We start from the raw sequence: 21,084 nt of genomic DNA on the forward strand, positions 1-21,084 counted from the left end.
GTGTATTCTTTCCTTATTGGGGCTTGTGATTGATGATTCTTTCTCTAATTGACATCGAGTGGTACATTTTCCCCTTCCACTCTCCTTGTAGCACCTCATGTCCACTTTAGTGAGGTTTCCCTTCATGAATTTTAGCAAATAATCTGCCAACCCAGGAGAAGGGGAGCTTGGAGCAATTTACACTGATTTAAGACAATAAAGAAAATATGCATTTCTTATTCCCTTGTTAAAGAGTAAAATCCATAGCCAGTATGTACAAATATCTCTTTCATAATGTCTATTGTGGAATTCAAAGAGATAATGTTGTCAGTAAAGTTGCTTTAAGTGGTACTTATCATTACTACTGCTGTTCCCATTATGTTGAATGTAAGTTGTGGGATGTAGGGAGGAGGCAGCAGAAAGGAGACTGGGAGAATAAACAAAAAACCTTACACATTCCAGGTTCTTCAAATGTCAATACCTCCATTTACTTAAAAAGTGCAAAATATTTTCACCAAGAACTCTGTGCACTTTTGGTTATTATTCATCTAGTGATGTCACACATCAGTATTGTCATTTCCTAGTTTCCATTTGACTAAATAGGAATTTTGAAAACTAATAGAAATGATTATTCATTCCTGTTCCTTAGGTTGGAATAGTAACATCTGCTGTCATGTTTTAGCTATCCTTACAAAATTATTTGGGCATTTCACCACAAATATGATCAGTAATTGGAATTTTTAAATCTGCAGTTCTGATGGAATGTTTTGACTCAAGACTGCAAATAGAAACAGCATCTTTTTTTATTGTCATTCTCCACGCTCCCCCCCTCCTTGTTTTCTCTGTATTAGAACCTATGAGCAGTGAATACCCTGCCTGACAACTCATAGGTGGCCATATTTACATATTTTAATTCAGTGGAAACGTGGAGAGTAATTGAAATCAATAACTTCATCGATACTGGATTGGAATGCCTCTTAACATTCATTAGTTTAGGTGCTGCGGATCTAGAGTAGAAGTTCTTAATTCGGGATCCATGGATTGGTTTCGGGCATCTGAATTTGTATATACTGTACATATGTTTTTCTTTTAATAATGTATGAGCGTCTGTAAGAGTCTATGTGCATTCTTCTGGGGTAAAATCCCCACAGGGCACCAGATTCGCTGAATAGACCTAGATCCCTCAAAAGGTTACAAACTACGATACCAGTTGACAACATTGCAACAATGCAGTTCTTAGGCAGTCTTTAGAACTCATTTGCCAAGGCAGGAGCCTCTACCCTACACAAAAATGGCGAGAGCGGCTTCACACGTAGCCCCTCACGCTGAAAGGCTACAAGGCCCCCGCCACATTCTCTCCACCTTCCCACTTCTGACCCCGGAAGGACTCCGCCCCCGCGACCAGGCGGCTCTTCAGTGCTGGGCTGCGGCTGGGAAGCAGGAGTGAGCCCGCAGCACCTGACCCGTAGCACCAGGTACAAGGGTGGAGGGTGAGGGCGTAGGAGCGGGTGGGGTCGTGTAGCCCGCGGGGGCCGAGGCAAGCAGGGTGGGGCGTGGTGGGGCGCGGGTAGGAGCCCCGGCCTTGGCCCTCGGGAATCCCAGGGCGGGTGAAGGAACAGAAAGCCAGAGAAGTCCGCACGCCGGAGGGAGGCCCGCAAGGGGAGCGCTGAATCAGGGTGGGCTCCCGACTACTGCTCAGAGCTCAACCGAGGGTCTGGGCGGGCGAGCCGAGCGAGAGTCCACTTTTCTGGTCCCTTGGTTAAAAAAAAAAAAAAAAGGAAGACCGCTGAGGATAGTGCTTGTGGAGGTCGGGGGTGAGGGTCCTGGTGGAGGTAGGGCCGCTAGCGTGGTCCAAGTTTTTGCGTGAATGCCAGTGGTTTGAGCAGGGAGTGGTTTTTGAATGAGGAAGATTACTCTTTCTTTGCTGGTGCTTTCAGAGAATAATAGAGCACAGGGAGGATTGTGGCCTCAGGGCCCTTTTGTAAACAAAGTTGTTCCACATTTATATTGTGGAAGGAGGACTCCAAAAGATCTTGCTCTTGCACAGACCTTTATTATTGTTGTTATTTTATCGTTATTGCAACTAAATATTTTTGCTGTGGTTTATTTACTCAGTTCGGGTGCATGAGTTTACGTTTCACGTCAGTTTGGGGAGGGGTATTTGGACTTTCATTATTGCTTAAATTATAAAGCAAGCTGTAGAATAGAATTTTAGGGTGTTTAAGAAACAAACTATCACACATTTTTAGCTCTCCAACGGTTACATGATTACATAATATAGTGGTTTTGGTGATGTTTTAGAGCCTTCTACAAATTTGAATAATAATTAAACTGCCTTCGTGTTTATTTTAATTAGTATTTATGGAAGAAACTGAAATGACTAGTTTTTTAAAAGTTATTCGGTTATTAATTATTAAGTTTTCAGTCACTCTGTACTGTCAGGGCAGAGCCCAACTCAAGAGCTTGAACTCATGAACTGAAGATCATGACCTGAGCAGAAATCAAGAGCCAGAGGCTTAACCGACCGAGCAACCCAGGCACCCCTTTAGTGTAGTGTTTTTGAAAAGTAATACATGTAGGTATTTAAAAAAAATCAAATATTAGAGAAGACTTATAATGAAAAGAAATGATTCCCTGCACAACCTTATACCCCTAATCTCATTCTCCAGAGGACCATTTTTCTCAGGTTTAATTTCCTTTGTATTTCTCATCAATATGTTTCTATCACAGTTTGTTGCTTGGAATAAGTGTACTTCAATCAGAATTATACTGAGTCTAGGGGTGCCTGGGTGGCTCAGTGGGTTGAGCATCAACTTCGGCTCAGATTGTGATCAGATCATGATCTCTTGGTCTGTGAGTTCAGGCCCGGCGGTTGGGCTCTCTGCTGACAACTCAGAGCCTGGAGCCTGCCTCTGATTCAGAACATTAAAAAAAAAATTAATTAAAAACAAATTAGAAAGAATTATACTGGGTCTAAACATTGTAGTTAGAGTATGTGTGAAGGGGGATTAAGTTTACACTCTGTGAGTGTCGATAGTAGGGAATAAATAAGGTGTCAGTAGCAGTAACCTACCTTTAGTATTACTGTTTTTCTTGAAAGGATACTACTACTTAATGGTTTTGATGCTTGTCTGAAAAAAAAAGATATTAACAGTAAAGGGTAGTCTGCATATTAACAGAAAGTGGTCTGGAGTCTGCAAAAAGCACAGAGATATGCAGAAATAAGGGACTGAAAGTATAGCCAATAAGCTTTTTTTTCCCCTTCTTTTTTCTTTTTTGAACGGGGAGCGTGCTAGGAAGCAGGGGAGTGGCAGAGGGAGAGGGAGAGAAAGAATCTGAAGCAGGCTCCGTGCCCAGTGAGGAGTCCCATGCGGGGCTCGATATCACGACCATGAGATCATGACCTGAGCTGAAATTGAGTTGGACTGAGCCACCCAGGAGCCCCTAGCCAATAAGCTTTTGTTGGAAGATTTTTGATTTTTATTTTCTCTTTAGTAATGTTTATATAGCCCTATTCAAGGAAAAGAAATATTAAATTTGGTAGACGTAAATTCTGGTTTCTGGAAAAGCCTACCCTCTTGTGTACCAGAGACTGTTGTCAGGCTTTTAATTGGCCTAGATAAAATATTCCTTAGATTCCATTAATTTTGTGTTTACCAGGCAAACTTTTTAACGTATGAATTTAGGTCCTACATTTTTTTTAATGGTATTAAAATTTATTTTGAAAGAGAGAGAGTGAGCAGGGGAGGGACAGAGAGAGAGGGAGAGAGAAAATACGAAGCAACCTCCTCATGTCAGCACAGAGCAGAGCTCTGTGCAGGGCTTGTACTCACAAACTGTGAGCTCATGACCTGAGTTGACATCAAGAGTTGGGCACTTAACTGACTGAGCCACGCAGGAGCCCCTAGCTCCTACAGTGTTTTATCTCAGAGGGTATGTCTTGATGACATATATAAGTATTTTTTTGACTAGTGTATTTCCTTATTATAAATGAATAAATATGTAAGCTGATTTATACATCAGTACTATGTGAATTTGTTTATTGTGTGTCCAACTGGGTACGCAGATAAAATTGAGTTTCTGGCTTTGAAAAGCATAGACCCAGACCCTGAACCATCATGTCTGTGAAAGTTCTGCTACCCTTAAGGGCCTTTATGAGAGATAGCTGCTTTCTCTGTAGACCTCTGACTTCCCTTATCTGACTTCTCTTTCTTTGGTTTCAATAGAAATAGGCATTAAAACAATATTAAAATTTCATAGCATGCATGTAGCATTTCTTTGAACATCTTTAAAATGGAATAGTAGGAGAATAAGCGCCTGAGTTCTGAAGTTCAGTTCAGTGAACTGAGGTTACTTTCTAGCCCCAGGAGTCATGGTTCCAATCAGGTTCCTTTCAGTACCTGTACCTCCTGTTATTTGAAGGAAATAAGTGGGAAGAAATAGGTTTTAAATTTTATTTAAAAGCTGAAATATTGGGGTGCCTAGGTGGCTCAGTTGGTTTAGTATCTGATGTTGGCCTCAAAGGGCCGTGGACCTGGGGTGGCGAAGGAACTGAGAAAAAGAGACAACAGTATAGCGAGGCACAGGGGACCCGGAGCCAACAACCCTAGGTACCGAGGTTTATTGTACATCTTCTTATATACGTTTTCAGGAAAAACAGATCAGCAATGATTAACAACAGAAAGCTTAGCAAAGCATGTCAATGGTGTACATCTGATTCAGCTATCGTACATGTATGTTGTGTACGAGAGCAGCCTTGCAGATACATATGTTCCGGTAAGAATCTTTACGATAGAGGCAAAGACAAAGGGAGTGAATGCACTGTGCTATATACAGCTGGCTTCCTTTAAGCAAAACATCCCTATCTGCATACTAAAGAACAGACCACATTTTCCAAGGGCAATTCACTCAAGTCCTTTCAGGTTATTTTTAACCTTACCATCTCACGTTTTCTCAGAGATCTTGGAGCCTAAATGAATATGCGCCTATGGTAATTGTGGTGTTCTGTTTCCCACGATGAGGGTCATGATCTCACGGTTCCTGAGTGAGCCCCACATCGGTCTCTATGCTGACCGGTGTGTAGCCTGCTTGGAATTCTCTCTCTCTCTCTCTCTCTCCCCCTCTCTCTCTCTCTCTCCCCCTCTCCCTCTCCCTCTCCCTCTCCCCCCCCTCTCGCTCTCACTCTTGTTCTCTCTGTCTCTTTTCCCTCTCCCCCCAGAAATAAATAAATAACTGAAATTTTTTTAAAAAGCTGAAATATTTAAGCAGAAAAGAGAGAATCTAGGACCTGTAATTTTCTAAGGAAAATGTGCTACTTGAACTCATAGTTCAAATCTAACACATTTTCTTTTTTGGATGCTTTGATGATTAATAAACTTTCAGCTCGAGTAAATTTGGCTCGTAATTTTCTTCAGGGAAGTATATCATGAATAATTAACTGCAAAAAGAAAACACTGATAGAGTTAGATTTTCAATTTGTATCTTTCATTTAATGACTAATATGTTTTTATGTTTCATTTAATGAAGGTTGTAAGAGGAGTCATGTCAGAAGAAACAGTAAGCGAATCACAGTTTTCCTTGAAGACTGCAGTACTAAGAGTGTTTGATCTTCCTCTGTCTTGGTACTATTCTCTCTCCCAGGTAAACAAACAAAAAACATGAAGTCGAATAAGTTTATTGCTCAGAGCATAGTATTTTGTTTATAGTATTTAAATTTCAATTGAAGTTTTAAATGGTTCAGTCAAAATGTTTATTAAGGTAGTTTAGGATGCCTGGGTGGCTCAGTCAGTTACGTGTCCTACTCTTGGTTTCTACTCAAGTCGTGATCTCATATTTCATGAGTTTGAGCCCCACACCAGGCTCTGTGCTGGCAGCAAAAAGCCTGGTTGGCATTCTCTCTTTCTCTCCATTTCCCTTTCTCTCTGCCCTTCCCCATTGGTATATGTGTACGTGCACATGTTCTATTTCTCGAAATAAAAACAAAAAATAAAAACCAAAAACTTTAAAATGTTTATTAATGTGGTTTAAAACTTACTCGGTTTTTATTTCATGGCTTTTTGTTACCATATTCATAACTTTAAAAAAATTTTTTTAATGTTTTTTTTTTTTTTGAGAGAGAGAGACAGAGCATGAGTGGGGGAGGAGCAGAGAGAGAGGGAGACACAGAACCTAAAGCAGGCTCCAGGCTCTGAGCTGTCAGCACAGAGCCTGATATGGGGCTCGAACCCACGAACCACAAGACCATGACCTGAGCCAAAGTTGGCTGCTTAACCGACTGAGCTACCCAGGCTCCTCTCATATTCATAACTTTTAAAAGGAGATTGTAGGGGCGCCTGGGTGGCTCAGGTCATGATCTCACAGTTCATGGGTTTGAGCCCCCCATCGGGCTCTGTGTTGATAGCTCAGAGCCTGGAGCCTGCTTCAGATTCTGTGTCTCCCTCTCTCTCTGTCCCTCCCCTGCTTGTGCTCTGTCTCTCTCGGTCTCTCAAAAATAAATAAACATTAAAAAAAAATTTAAAAAAGGAGATTTCATTACTTGAAAAAAAAAAATAGTACTGAGGTGCCTGGCCAGCTCACTTGGAAGAGCAAGTGACTCTTGATCTTGGGGTTGTGAGTTTCAAGTCCCATGCTGGGTGTAGAGATACATACATACATAAACAAACAAACTTAAAAATAAATAGTCCTCCTTAAGTGAATTTACATAGTCCATTAAAGCTATTTTCAGTGATGGAGTGCCTGGGTTACTCAGTTGAGTGTCCCAACTCTTGATTTCAGGTCATGATCCCAGGGTTGTGGGATCGAGCCCCATGTTGGGCTGTGTTGAGTGTAGGGCCTGCTTGGGAGTCTCTCTTTCTCCCTCAGCCCCTCTACCCTCTCATACTCTCTCTCTGTGTGTCTCTCTCTCAAATCAAAATAAAGTAAAAAAAAATATTTTCAGTGAATTATGTTATTGAAGTGGATCTGTTCTCATCACAGTCCTTTAATTTTGTTTTATAGGGGTAAAATATACATAACATAAAATTTACCTTTTTAACCATTATAAAACGTATAATTCAGTAGCGTTAGGTATATTGTTGTGCAACCAATCTTTGGAACTTCTTGCAAATCTGAAACTGTACAGCCACTAAATAGCAACTTTCCATTCCCCCTCTGTTTCTAATTTGACTACTCTAAGTACCTCATAAATGGAATTATATAATGTTTGTCTTTGGGGGAATGGTTTATTTTACTTAGCATGATGTCCTCAAGATTCATCCATTTTGTAGCACGTCAGAATTTCTTTTCCCAGGTTGAATAACACTTGATTTTATGTATACACTGCATTTTATTTATCTGTTCATCCATCACAGGTCATTTGGGTTACTTCTATCTTTTGGCTATTGTGAATAATGGTGTTATGAACATGACTGTATGAATATCTACTCAAGTCCCTGCCTTCAGTTCTTTTGGATATATACCTAGAAGTGAAATTTCTGGATCACATGGTAATTCTATTTTTAATTTCTTGAGGAACTGGCATATTGTTTTCCATAGTGGCTCTGCCAGTTTTCATTCTACCAGCAGTGCACAAGGGTTCCCATTTCTCCACATTCTCACCAACACTTGTTATTTTGTTTTTGTTTTTGTTTTTTTTGTTTTTTTTAAAATATAATTTATTGTCAAATTGGCTAACATATAGTGTGTAAAGTGTGCTCTTGGTTTTTGGGGTAGATTCCTGTGGTTCATCGCTTACACACAACACCTAGTGCTCATCCCAACAAGTGCCCTCCTCAATGTCCATTACCCATTTTCTCCTCTCCCCCAACCTCATCCACCCTCAGTTTGTTCTCTGTATTTAAGAGTTTCTTATGGTTTGCCTCCCTACCTCTCTGTTTGTAACTATTTTTACACCTTCCCTTCCCCCATGGTCTTCTGATAAGTTTCTCAAGATCCACATAGGAGTAAAACATGATATCTGTCCTTCTCTGACTGACTTATTTCACTCAGCATATCTTCCAGTTCCATCCATGTTGCTGCAAATGGCATGATTTCATTCTTTCTCATTGCCAAGTAGTGTTCCATTGTATATATAAACCATATCTTCTTTATCTGTTCATCAGTTGATGGACATTTAGACTCTTTCCATAATTTGACTATTGTTGAAAGTGCTGCTATAAACATTGGGGTACAAGTGCCCCTATGCATCAGTACTCCTGTATCCCTTGGGTAAATTCCTAGTAGTGCTATTGCTGGGTCATAGGGTAGGTCTATTTTTAATTTTCTGAGGAACCTCCACACTGTTTTCCAGAGTGGCTGCACCAGTTTGCATTCCCACAAACAGTTCAAGAGGGTTCCCGTTTCTCCACATCCTCGCCAGCATCTATAGTTTACTGATTTGTTCATTTTAGCTACTCTGACCAGTGTGAGGTGGTATCTCAGTTTGATTTGTATATCCCTGATGATGAGTGTCATTGAGCATCTTTTCATATGTCTGTTGGCCATCTGGATGTCTTCTTTGAAAAAGTGTCTATTCATGTCTTCTGCCTATTTCTTCACCGGATTATCTGTTTTTCAGGTGTTGAGTTTGGTAAGTTCTGTATAGATTTTGGATACTAACCCTTTATCTGATACGTCATTTGGAAACATCTTTCTCTGTTTTGTTTTGTTTTTTTTTTTTTTTTAATAGTAGCTACCTAAAGCTGTCTGAGTTGGTATATCATTGTGGTTTTGATTTGCATTTTCCTAATGATTAAGGAATCCCATTTCCATGGGAACAGTCCCTTTATTTTTAATATTTGTTTCTAATGCAATATGTACTTCATTGTACTGAAGAAAAAGGTATGTGTGGAAAGTAGCATTTAGTTTACTAAAGCTATAATGTATTTCATTAAATCCAAGATGATCATTTTTTACATTTCAATGTTTGCAAAACTTGCTTACATGTTAAAGTGAGTGGTATCTCAGATGGGAGGAGTATAGTGTAATTTTACATTTATATATAGGGAAGGATGTGGCACAGATGTATGAGAAGTAGCAATTATACCTAGTGTTCACTGTGTTTAAGATATTATTTATGTCCTTTATACATAAAATGTCTGTAATCCTCAAAGTAACCCTGGAATTTAGATATCATCTCCATTTTATAGATCTGGAGGCTTTAAGGGCTTAATTAACTTGTCCAAAAGGAGTATATAATAATGTGAGATTTTAACTTGTATCTCCTTCATCCCCAAATCCATTTTCTCTCTTTTCCTTTCTCTCTCTCTCTCTCTTTTAGATTATTCACTTTTTTGAGAGAGAGAGAGCAGAGGAGGGGCAGAGAAAGAGGGGGACAGAGGATCCGAAGCAGGCTCTCTGCTGACAGCAGAGAGCCCCATGTGGGGCTCAAACTCACAAACTGTGAGATTATGACCTGAGCTGAAGTTGGACACTTAACCAACTGAGCCACCCAGGTGCCCTATCTCTCTTTTCCTGTCTTTACTTTTTCAGGAGTATATACTTAAAAGAAAATTTGACAAATATAGAAAAGAATTAAAGAGAAAATAAAAATTACCAACAGTTCCTCTGTAAAAGCTTATTTGCTATACTTTTTCTTTTTTGTTTCTTTTTAATGTTTATTTATTTTTGAGGGGGGGGGAGGGGAAGAGAGAGAGGGAGACACAGACTCCAAAGCAGGCTCCAGACTCTGAGCTGTCAGCACAGAGCCTGACTTGGGTCTTGAACCCACAAACCGCAAGATCATGATCGAGCCGAAGCAGGAGACTTAACCGACTGAGCCACCCAGGCGCCCATCTCTCTTTTCTTTTCTTTCCTTTTTTAGGACTATGTGCTTGAAAGATAATTTGACAAATATGGACAAGAATAAAAGAGAAAAAAAATTACCAACAGTTCCTCTGTAAAAGCTTATTTGCTATACTTTTTCTAGGTCTTTTATTTTTGCATATATATCTCTGCCCTCCATGCCCCACTTCCCACCCCCACTGCCCTGTTCCCCTCCACCATTTGAGATTATAAAGTTTCATATTTTGAGCATTTTCTGCCCTTAGAAATGCTTTATGAATATATATGTACTATAGTTTATTGAATATTTCTTTTTTTATGTTTTTGGTTTGTTTCGACAGTTATGAAACTTTGTCCCATTTTTAGATTTCGTTAAGGTGGATTCCTAGAGGTGAAAATATTGAGTCTAAATGTTTGGTATTTTTTATTTGTTTTTGTTATGCCATTTGGATAACATTTAAAAAGATTTCCAAAGGTGACTGTGTGATTCAGTTGGTTAAGTTCCAACTCTTGATTTTGGGTCAGGTCATGATCTCATAATCATGAGTACAAACCCTGTGTTGGGCTCTGCACTGACAGCTCAGAGCCTGCTTGGGATTTTCTCTCTTTCTCTCTCTCTCTCTCTCTCACTCACTCACTCACTCTCTCTCCCCCCCCTCTCTGCCCCTCACCCCCCACCCAAAACTCATAAACATACTTAAAAAAAATAAAATAAAAAGACTTCCAGATGGTCATAGCTGCATCCACTGTATGTAAAGCAATATGCTAGACATTTTATATTAGGTGCATTTACAAACTCATTTAATCCTTAAAGTGATATAAAATAATAGTATTCTTTAAAAAGTATTATTTGAGTAGCTAATACATTTATATGGTTCACAAATCAAAACCACACACACACATATACATATACATAGACATATACATATACATATACATATATGTGTATACACACACACACACACACACACACACACACACACACAGGTGTTTTACTCTATCTCAGTTCCCATCCACTCCCTATAGGTAACCATTTAGATTACTTGAATATCTTTCAGGGTTTCCTTATTCACATATCAGCAAAAAGCAGTTATGTAACTCCCCTTCTTATAAAAGGGAGCATACTACCTATGTTCCCATTTTTTTATACTTAAAAAATTTCCTGGAGATCTCTCCATATGAATATATGTAGATCTTCTTTTTCTTTTTCTTTGTTTTTTTATTCCTACAGCTACATAATATTTCTTTAAAATTTTTTTTAATATTTATATTTGAGAGAGAAAGTGCATGAGTGGGGGTGGGGCAGAGGGAGACAGAGACAATCTGAAGCCGGCTTCAGGCTCTGGGCTGTCAGCACAGAGCCCAACAAAGGGCTCAAACTCACAAGCCTTGAGATCATGACCTGAGCTGAAGTTGGATGCTTAGCTGACTGAGTCACCCAGGTCCCCCCTTTCTTTTCTCTCTCTCTTTTTTTTTTTATGTTTATTTATTTTTGAGAGAGAGAGCACGCACATGTGCACTAGTTGGGGAGGGGGAAAGACAGAGAGAGAGACAGAGAGAGAGAAGCACAGAATCCAAAGGAGGCTCCAGGCTCTGAGCTATCAGTGGAGATCCCAATTCGGTACTCGAACCCATGAACTGTGAGATCATGACTTGATCTGAAGTTGGATGCTTAATCAGCTGAACCACCCAGGCACCCCTACATAATATTTCTATATGTGAACATTTGCGTTGTTTCTGATCTTGTACTGTTATAAACAATGCTATTATAGTGAGTTAGTTTGATATATCTCAATTCATACAACATAGCCATAGGATACAGGTATAGGCATAGGATGAATTTTTTAGACTTTGGATATCTGGGCCAAAGAGCAAGTTTATTTGAATTTTGGTAGATACTGCTAAATTGCCCTCTGTAGGAATAGTATTATTTTGTACTCCCCAAATTTTGGAGTTCTTGCCAATCTGAAAGTTGAGAATGGTATTTTATCATGGTTTTCATTTATTTTATTATTATTTGTTTTATTTTAGAGAGAGTATACGTGCAAGTGGGGGAGAAGGGCAGAGAGAGAGAGAGAGAGAGAGAGAGAGAGAGAGAGAGAGAGAGAGAATGAGAATCTTAAGCAGGCTCTACACTCAGCGCAGAGCCTGGCACAGGGCTTAATCCCACAACCCTGGGATTATGACCTGAGCCAAAATCAAGAGTTGGGTGCTCAATCGACTGAGCCACCCAGGCATCCCTCATCATGGTTTTAATTTTATCTCTCTCTTATATGTTAAGCTGGGAATATTTTCATAGATTTAAGAGTAATTTGTATTAAGTATGAACATTTTGAAGGCTTTCATTTGTCATTCTTAAATTGCTTTTCAGATTGGCTATAGCAATCCAGTCTTAATCAATCTTAATCATTTGATAATATATGTTTTTTCACAGCCTAGAAATCAAAATATTAATTTTTAAAGAGTTCATTAGCATTTTGTATTTGTTTTTTAAGAATTACTTTTGTATCCTTTGCATGTATTGATTTTGCTATACCACTACTTTCCAATCCTAAGAATAATTTTCTGAGGCCATGTGTATTGTTCAACTTGTCCCATGGAATATTTAAAAAAATAATATGAAGAGTCATTGCAGGTAAACTGAAGTATACGTTCTATACTCTTAGTCATGGTATTTAGTATTCAAAACTCATTCCATGCTATCAGTGCTCTAAGGCAGGTCAGTAAACTACAGCCTCTGAGTCAAATCAAGACTACCACCTGGTTTTGCAAGTAAAGTTTTATTGGGACACAGCCATACTCATTTGTTAGTGTATTATCTGTGGCTGCTTCTGACCTACACTTAACACTTAACAGAGTTAAGTGGTTGCAGTAGAAACCATACGTTCCACAAGCCTAAAATATTTACTACTTGGCCTATATGAAAAAAAGTGTTGACTCCTACACTAAGAAAAGTTACAGGTTGAACAGCATCAAAGGGCTAAGAAAGGGCCAAGGAAAAGCTCAGAGTTCTTTTTTTTTTTAATTTTTTTGTTTAATGTTTATTTATTATTGAGAGACAGAGAGACACAGAGCATGAGTAGGGGAGGGACCGAGAGATGGAGAGACACAGAATCCAAAGCAGGGTCCAGGCTCCAAGCTGTCAGCACAGAGCCCGATGCGGGGCTCGAACTCACAAACCGCAAGTTGGACCTGAGCTGAAGTTGGACGCTCAATCAACTGAGCCACCCAGGCGCCCCAAGCTCAGAGTTCTTTTTCTTTTTCTAAGTTTATTTATTTATTTTGAGAAGGAGAGAGAGAGAGGGAGAGAGAGAGAATCCCAAGCAGGCTCTGCACTGTCAGCCCAGAGCCTGACACGGGGTTTGATCCCACGAACCATGAGATCATGACCTGAGCTGAGATCAAGGGTTGGAGGCTTAACTGACTGAGCCACGCAGGCACCCCAAAGCTCAGAGTTCTTGTTTGGACAATTCTATAACTTCAGAATTATGTTGATTTTTTAAAAATATTTTTTCAACGTTTTTTTATTTTTGAGAGGGAGAGAGAGTACGTGAGCATGAGCGGGGGAGGGGCAGAGAGAGAGGGGGACAGAGGATCTGAAGTGAGCTCTGAGCTAACAGCAGAGAGCCCAATGTCAGCTTGAACTTGAATCCAAGCCATGAAATCATGACCTGAGTTAAAGGTGGAACTGCAACTGACTGAGCCACCCAGGTACCCCAGATTGATTTTTTTATGAAAAAAGACGTAAGATTTTTTTGTTCATTAGTTCAGCCTCCAAAGATTGAGAAGCCATGTTGGATGCAGTTCAGTTATATAATTAATTGCATAGTGAGATACGTCATTGGTGTGACTGTAGTTTCTTTTTTTTTTATTTTTTTAATGTTTTTTTTTTTACCCTTGAGAGACAGAGTGAGGGAGGGGGAGAGGCAGAGAAAGGAGACACAGAATCTGAAGCAGGCTCCAGGCTGTCAGCACAGAGCCTGACGTGGGGCTCGAACTCACAAACCGTGGCATCATGACCTGAGCTGAAGTTAGATGCTTAACCGACAGCCACCTAGGCACCCCTGTAGTATTTTTAATATATGATGTATAACATGAATGGATTTAAACACTTTCTACAATGCATCTTGATTCATGTTTCACCACTGTAGAGTTGTGTAACCTTTGGCAGGTTGCTTAACCTCTTTGAAGCCAATTTACCATGTCTGACATACAATAAAAATGAATCAGCACCCCAATAAATGTTGACTCCTATTTCCCTGTGTCATTTATTTAAGGAATAATACATTTTCCAAGTATTTGTTTTTTAATTTAATGAATACATGCTCTAGGGGCACCTGCCTGGCTCAGTTGATAGAGCATGCAACTCTTGATCTCGGGGTTGTGAGTTCGAGCCCCACGATGTAGAGATTGCTTAGGGATAAAATCTTTAAAAAATAATGAATGCATACTTTAAACAAAATACTTAAGTCTCTTTTGCATCTGTGGTTTTCTTAAGGATTACTTTGGTATATCACTGTGTATCATGTTAATACAAGCAGATTGTGTTTTTCATCGGGAAACCACAACATGAAGTGGTAAGTAGTTTAGTTGGTTCTCCAACTTCAGAGTGTTAAGTGAGAAAGACAAAGTACTTAAAATAAAAATCTTTCTAAATGCAGTGTGACATCCTGAGTTGGTCCTGAAATAGAAAATTAGTGGAAAAACTGGTGAAATCAGAATAAAGTCTATATAATTTAGTTAGTAATATTGTAGTAGGGGTGCCTGGGTGACTCAGTTGGTTAAGCAGCCAACTCTTGGTTTCAGCTCAGGTGATGATCTCACAGTTTGTGGGTTCGAGCCCCATGTTGGGCTCTGCACTGACAGCATTAAGCCTGCTTGGGTTTCTCTCTCTTGTTCTCTCTCTCTTTGCCCTCTGTTCCCACTCGTGCTCTCTCTCTCTCTCTCTCAAAAATAATATGTAAACATTAAAATATTAAAAAAATAATATTGTACTAATGTTAATTTTTTAGTTTTGACAAGAGTTATGTGTTAATATAAGATGTTAATATCAGGAAAATCTTAAGTGATGTGTATATAGGAAATCTACAATCTTTGCAACTTTTTTGTCAATGTAAAATTATTTCAAACTAAGATTTGTTAACAATTTTTAAATTAAATTAACATTAAATAATTTCTCACATTTTTGAATGCCTGCTATGTGTCAGATACTACTTTATGTAGGTTATCTCTATTCACAAAAACCCTATGAGGAGGATGTTATTCCTGTTTGTTCAGAGTTTACAGTTTGAATGCAGTGTGTTCTAGTTATCAGAGAGATTCATTCGAAGTATATTTGTTAAGCCTCTAATGTGTTTCGGTCCAGATATAAAGTGGTGAGCAAGATCTAGATACAGGCCCAGCCCTAATTGAGTTGAGAACCTCAGTAAAATTTGTAGAAATGACCCCCCCACCCAACCCAAAAGGTGTTGTAAGTACTGTGTTTGAGGAATAGATCAACTTAGTTCTGGGAAGAAGTTTATGCTGAGTAAAGGGAAATAAAGTTATTGGAGCTGGAGACTTGTGTATGACTAATTATTCCTTGTCTTCCAGAATACATTAGATGGCAGGGGAAACTTGACAAGAGCATTTAACAATGGCATCAGGTTATGAAATGGGGAGGATTGTGAAATCTGAGCATAAGGAGTAGTGTTCTTTTCCTTTGTATTCTCAGTGTCTAGGCCATAAATGGATGTTCAATTCATGTTGAATGAATAGGATGTGTCTAGTTTTCATTTGTCTGGAGGTCACGAAATGGACTGTATCACCACAAAAGGTTCCTCTGAGCTTTAGGATTCTGGATGCTGTATTTCCAGTGTTCTAAGCAATGATATGAAAGTAATTGACCTTCCTCTGGGGAAAAAAAAGTAACAAAACAAGAAATGAGAGGAGTGATACTGGAGACTTTCAGACCTTTTGTAGATTACTTAGGATAAACATCTTTCTCTGGGGAATTTGTTGCTTTTTTGTCATGGAAAAGGTTTCTTTTTTCATGAGATTAGGACTGTAAACTTCGGTGGTTTTTTAATATAAAAATAATATATAAACAGAACTTAGATCTTAACAAAAGTGAATTGATTTTTATTGTATTTGAATTTATATTAGTAAAACACATTATATGCCTGATGGAGTAGCTTTAATTTTGTGTTTGTTTGTTTGTTTATTTATTTATGTACTTCATGCCTAGTGAGGAACCCAATGTGGGGCTTGAACTCATGATGCTGAGATCAAGACACTTAACCGACTGAGCCACACAAGGACCCCTTAATTTTGTACTTTTATCTCTTAATAGAATAGTTCTCTAACTTCAGTGCCCTTGGATAGAGCTGACAGTTTAAGCAGACATGATCACTTAGCTGTGACTGGACCTGTATTGATAGATTATTTTCTTTAATGGAGGTCTTAATTTTGTTATCTTACATTTATTCCTGCAGTAAATAATCTTTACATTTGATCTAAAGTTAGTATTTTTTTGGTAATGAGGTCATGGCAGTTTATACAATATATTGAAAATTAAGGTATTCTTAATAATAGAGTTCTTTTTATATTTAATATAAAATAAAAATATTAGAATTTTTCTTTAAGATTTAATTTTTGAGTAATCTCTATACCCAACATGGGGCTTGAACTTGCAACCCTGAGATCGAGAGTTGCCCGGTCCACTAACTGAGTCATCCAGGTATCCCAATAATAGTGCTGTTTTTAGAATTTATTTTATCATTGGATCTTTAGTATCCTAACTCAAGGAATTGCTGTTTTTTTCCAAATCTCATTTAATTGCTATGAACACTGAAGATATGTTTCCAGAGTGAAAAACATAGAAACAGAAAGAAATAAAAATTTGCTGATACCTGTAGTAGAGACATTGCTTAAGAGAATAATTCTTTTTTTAAAAATGTTTATTTATTTTTGAGAAAGAGAGAGGGCAAGTGAGGCTCTGTGCTGTCAGTGCAGAGCCTGACATATGGCTGGAACTCACAAAGTGTGAGATCATGACCTGAGCCGAAGTTGGATGCTTAACCAACTGAGCCACCCAAGTGCCCCAATTCTTAAAGATCATTAAGGGAAAATATTTGAGGCAATATTGGAATGTTCTACTTTTTCTGGATAGTGTTGAAGGAATTTAAATGGACTTGGAAGAAAAGTAGAGTAAGAATAGTTTTAAGAATAGTTTTAATTTTTTTGTTGGACCACAGTCTTTGAGGCCAAATGCTAATGGTAAATGGAAGTAAATCATTTCTAGTATTCCAGAAAATACTGGAATACTCTCTCCAATGCTCTCTCTCTCACAAAAACAAAAAAAAGTTTACAATTTAAGTTTTGACGTACATTTGTATGTACTTGTGCAATTCTTGATTCTTGCCACAATCAGATTAATGAATATATCCATAAGCTCCAAAAATTTATTTCCCTTTGTAATCTCTCCCTTCGCATCTCCTTGTCCCACTCCCTTCCCTCCCTTCCCCCCAGGCAACCATTGATCTGCTTTTTGTCACTCTAGATTAATTTGAATTTTCTGTTTTGTATAAAATGGAATTATATAATATGTACTTTCTTTTGCCTGTTTTTTTTCAAGTAGTCTGATTATATTGAAATATATATGTGTTGTATGTATCAGCACAGTTTGTTTACCTGTTCATCTTTTGGTGGACATGTAGGTTGTTTCCTGTTTTGTGTTTTAATTGTAAGTAAAGTTGCTAAGAACATCCCAATACAAGTCTTTGTATGACATATGCTTTCATTTTTCTTGGGTAAGTACTTAGGAGTGGAATGACTGAATCACAAGATAGGGATGTATTTAATTTTTAAAGAAAATGCCAGACTTCTTCCAAAGTGGCTATATCATTGGTATGGCCAGTCTTTTAATTTTAGCCATTCTAATATAGGTATGTAGTAGAATCTTGTGGTTTTATTTTTTTTTTAATTTTTTAATTTTTTTATGTTTATTTATTTTGAGAGTGAGAGAGACACAAAGCACAAGTGAGGGAGGCGCAGAGAGAGAGGAAGACACAGAATCTAAAGCAGGCTCCAGGCTCTGAGCTGTCAGCACAGAGCGCGATGTAAGGCTTGAACTTGTGAAACACGAGATCATGACCTGAGCCTAAGTTGGATGCTCAACTGACTAAGCCACCCAGGAACCCTTCTTGTGGTTTTAATTTGATTTTCCCTGGTGACCAGTAATATTGAACATGCTTTCATATGCTAATTTGCCATCCATAAGTCTTCTTTGTTGATGTGTCTGTTCAGAGCTTTTGCCCATTTTTTAATTGGGTTTTTTGTTTTCATATTCAGTTTTGAGAATTCTTTATATACCTTGGGTATAATTCCTTTTCAGACATATGATTTACAACTATTTTCTCCTAGTCTGTAGATTGCCTGTTCTACTTCTAAACAGTGCCTTTTATTTAACTTTTATTCTTATCTATTTATTTTATTATTTTTTATTTTTAGAGAGAGTGTGAGTGAGGGGAGGGACAGAGAGAGAGAGAGTGAGAGGGAGAGAGACAGAGAAGGAGAGAGAGACAAAAATCCCAAGCAGGGTCCACATTCAGCGCAGAGCCCCATGTGGGTTTTGATTCCACAACCCTGGGATCATGATGTGAGCCAAAATCAAGAGTCTGATGCTTAACCAACTGAGCCACCCACCCAAGTGCCTTTATTTATTTATTTATTTATTTATTTATTTATTTATTTATTTATAAGAGAGAGAGAGAGAGAGGGAGAGAGAGAATCTCAAGCAGGCTCCATGCTCAGTGTAGGGGGGCCCCATAAGGGGCTCAGTCTCCAGACTGCAAGATCAATACCTGAGCCAAAATCAAGAGTTGAATGTTTATCTGACTGAGCCACCCAGACATCCTCTTTTTAAATTATTATTTTTATTTTATTTTTTTAAATAGTGTCTTAAAAATGTTTTTTAATGTTTATTTTTGAAAGAGGGACAGAGCACAAGCTGGGGAGGGGCAGAGAGAATGAGACACAGAATCTGAAGCAGGCTCCAGGCTGTGAGCTGTGAGCACAGAGCCCAACGTGGGGCTTGAACCCACGAACTGTGAGATCATGACCTGAACCAAAGTCCGATGCTTTAACTGACTGAGCCCCCCAAGTACCCCTTTAAACGGTGCCTTTTAAAGAGCAGAAGTTTTTGATTCTGAAATCCGTTTGTCAACTTTTCTTTTTTAAAAAATGAATCAGGCTTTGTGTCATCTCTAAGAAATATTTGCCCAGTGGAAGTTCACAAAGATTTTCTCCTATGCTTTCTTCTAGAACTGTATAGTTTTAGAGTTTATGTCCTTATAGTTTTAAGTTTATGATCTGTGCATGAATTATTGTATATAGTGTGGAGTTATACAACATATAATCTTTTGGAATTAGCTTTTTTCATTTTACATAATACATTTGCAATCCATTCACGTTGTGTATCTGAATATTATGTCCTTGTTTATTGCTGAGTATTCCATTATATGGATGTAACGTGTATCCATTTATCTGTTGAAGGACACCCAGGTGGTTTCTGGGTTTGGGTGATTTCAAGATTACATAGATTTTCTGTTTTCTTCTAAAAATTCTTCCTTGAATTTCCTTTTTACTTTCAACAAAAATAGATTAACTATTTCTGCAGGTTTATTTCTGAACTCTATTCTGTTGCACTGATCTATATGTTTATACCAATACCACACTCTCTTAATTATTGTAGCTTTATAGTTAAGTCTTGAAATTGGCTAGAGTATGTTCTCCAACTTTGTTCTTTTTCAGTTATTTTGGTTATCCTACTTCCTTTGCCTTTCTTTAATTTTTTAAAAAATAAGCTGCCAATATCTACAAAAATTTTTGCTGGGATTTTTATTATTTTCTGTAGATCAAATTGGAGAGAATGACATTTTACAGTCCATGAACATGATGTATCTCCTTTTATCTTTGTTGATTTCTTTGATTAGTGTTTTGTTGTCAACTGAATTTTTTAAAATTTTCTCTATTTTTTCTTTTACTTGGTGCTGTTATAAGTAGTATTGCTTTTTTTTTTTTTATGTTTATTTTTGAGAGAGAGAAAGGGCATGCATGTGAGCTGAGGAAGGGCAGAGAGAGAGAGAGGGAGACAGAGGATCCAAAGCAGGCTCTACACTGTCAACGGAGAGCACAATGTGGGGCCTGAACTCACTAACGGTGAGATCATAACTAGAGCCAAAGTCAGATGCTTAACTGACTAGGCCACCCAGGTGCCCCAGTAGTACTGCTTTTTAATGTCAAATTCCATTTGCTTATTGCTATCATTGACTTTGTAGCCTATTTACCTACCAATTCTAGGGGATTTGCGGGGAGATTCTTTGGGATTTTCCATGTGGACAATCAAGTTGTCTGCAGATAGAGACAGTTTTACTTTTTATTTTCCAATGTGTATTTCTATTATCCTTCTTTCTTGACTTTTGGCACTGGCTGTTACTTCTAATATGATGTTGGTTCTGTTGGCTTCAGGCATTCCTTGGCTGTGGCAGCATAACTGTAATCTCTGTCTTCTTCTTTGCATAGCCTTCTCCTTTTTGTCTCTATGTGTCCTTTAATCCCTTATAAAGACACTCATTGGACATATGGTCCACCTTAATCCAATGCAATGTCATCTTGATTCTTACCTTAATTACATCGACAAAGATTTTTTTAAATAAGATCATATTCTGTTTTTCTTTTTCTTTCTTTTTTTTTTTTTTAATGTAGGCTCCGTGCCCAGTGTGGAGCCCAATACCAGGCTTGAACTCACAACCCTGAGATCAAGACCTGAGCTGAGATCAGGAATCAGATTCTTAACCAACTGAGCCACCTGGGTGCCCCATATATGATCATATTCTGATCTTCAAGGTGAACATGAGTTTTGAGGGGACGCTATTTAATGCACACACCTTGTAATCCTAATTTGCTAAGAGTTTTTATTTATTTATTTTTTTTCTTTGAGAAGACAAAGAAAAACTTTATCTCAAGATTTCATCATATAGTTGGAGAGAAATAGGACATGGCTTATCATTAAGTAGTTTTAGATATACTATACCTAATCATATTTTTCAAATCTAGTAGAAGCTGAAATGTAAGGGTTACGTAGACAAAAATTCTTGCTACATTTGAAGATTATAATATAAGTAGGTCTGAGACAGAACCCCTAGCTAAAGTAATTCCTGCCTGATTCTTGCCAAGTCCCCCCTCTTTCTCTTAAATTGCTTGTTCTCCTTCCCAGTAATTGGTAAGGCAGACCAGCTTCTCCTCACTCCCTCCACCAGACTCCAGGTGGCCTACAAAGGCCAATCAAACCTGCTCAAACACATA

At 38.2% G+C, this 21,084-nt stretch overlaps 1 protein-coding gene across 2 annotated transcripts in view; it reads left to right on the forward strand.

Annotated features, from left to right (window-relative positions):
* The first annotated feature begins 1,300 nt into the window (after window positions 1-1,300).
* The window catches only part of MIGA1 (mitoguardin 1), a 102,641-nt gene continuing 82,857 nt past the window's right edge, over window positions 1,301-21,084 (forward strand). Inside the window, exons 1-2 of one of the 2 annotated variants that reach the window (XM_015066258.3) lie at window positions 1,301-1,454; window positions 5,506-5,619. In XM_015066258.3, coding sequence (XP_014921744.1) covers window positions 5,521-5,619 — 99 coding nt within the window. In that variant the 5' untranslated portion in view covers window positions 1,301-1,454; window positions 5,506-5,520. Of the gene's footprint in view, window positions 1,455-5,505; window positions 5,620-7,328; window positions 7,464-21,084 lie in introns of those variants that run through there. The other variant, XM_027058823.2, reaches the window with a different exon arrangement.

The sequence above is a fragment of the Acinonyx jubatus genome, chromosome C1 (assembly GCF_027475565.1).
Source record: "Acinonyx jubatus isolate Ajub_Pintada_27869175 chromosome C1, VMU_Ajub_asm_v1.0, whole genome shotgun sequence".
Taxonomy (NCBI): Eukaryota; Metazoa; Chordata; class Mammalia; order Carnivora; family Felidae; genus Acinonyx; species Acinonyx jubatus.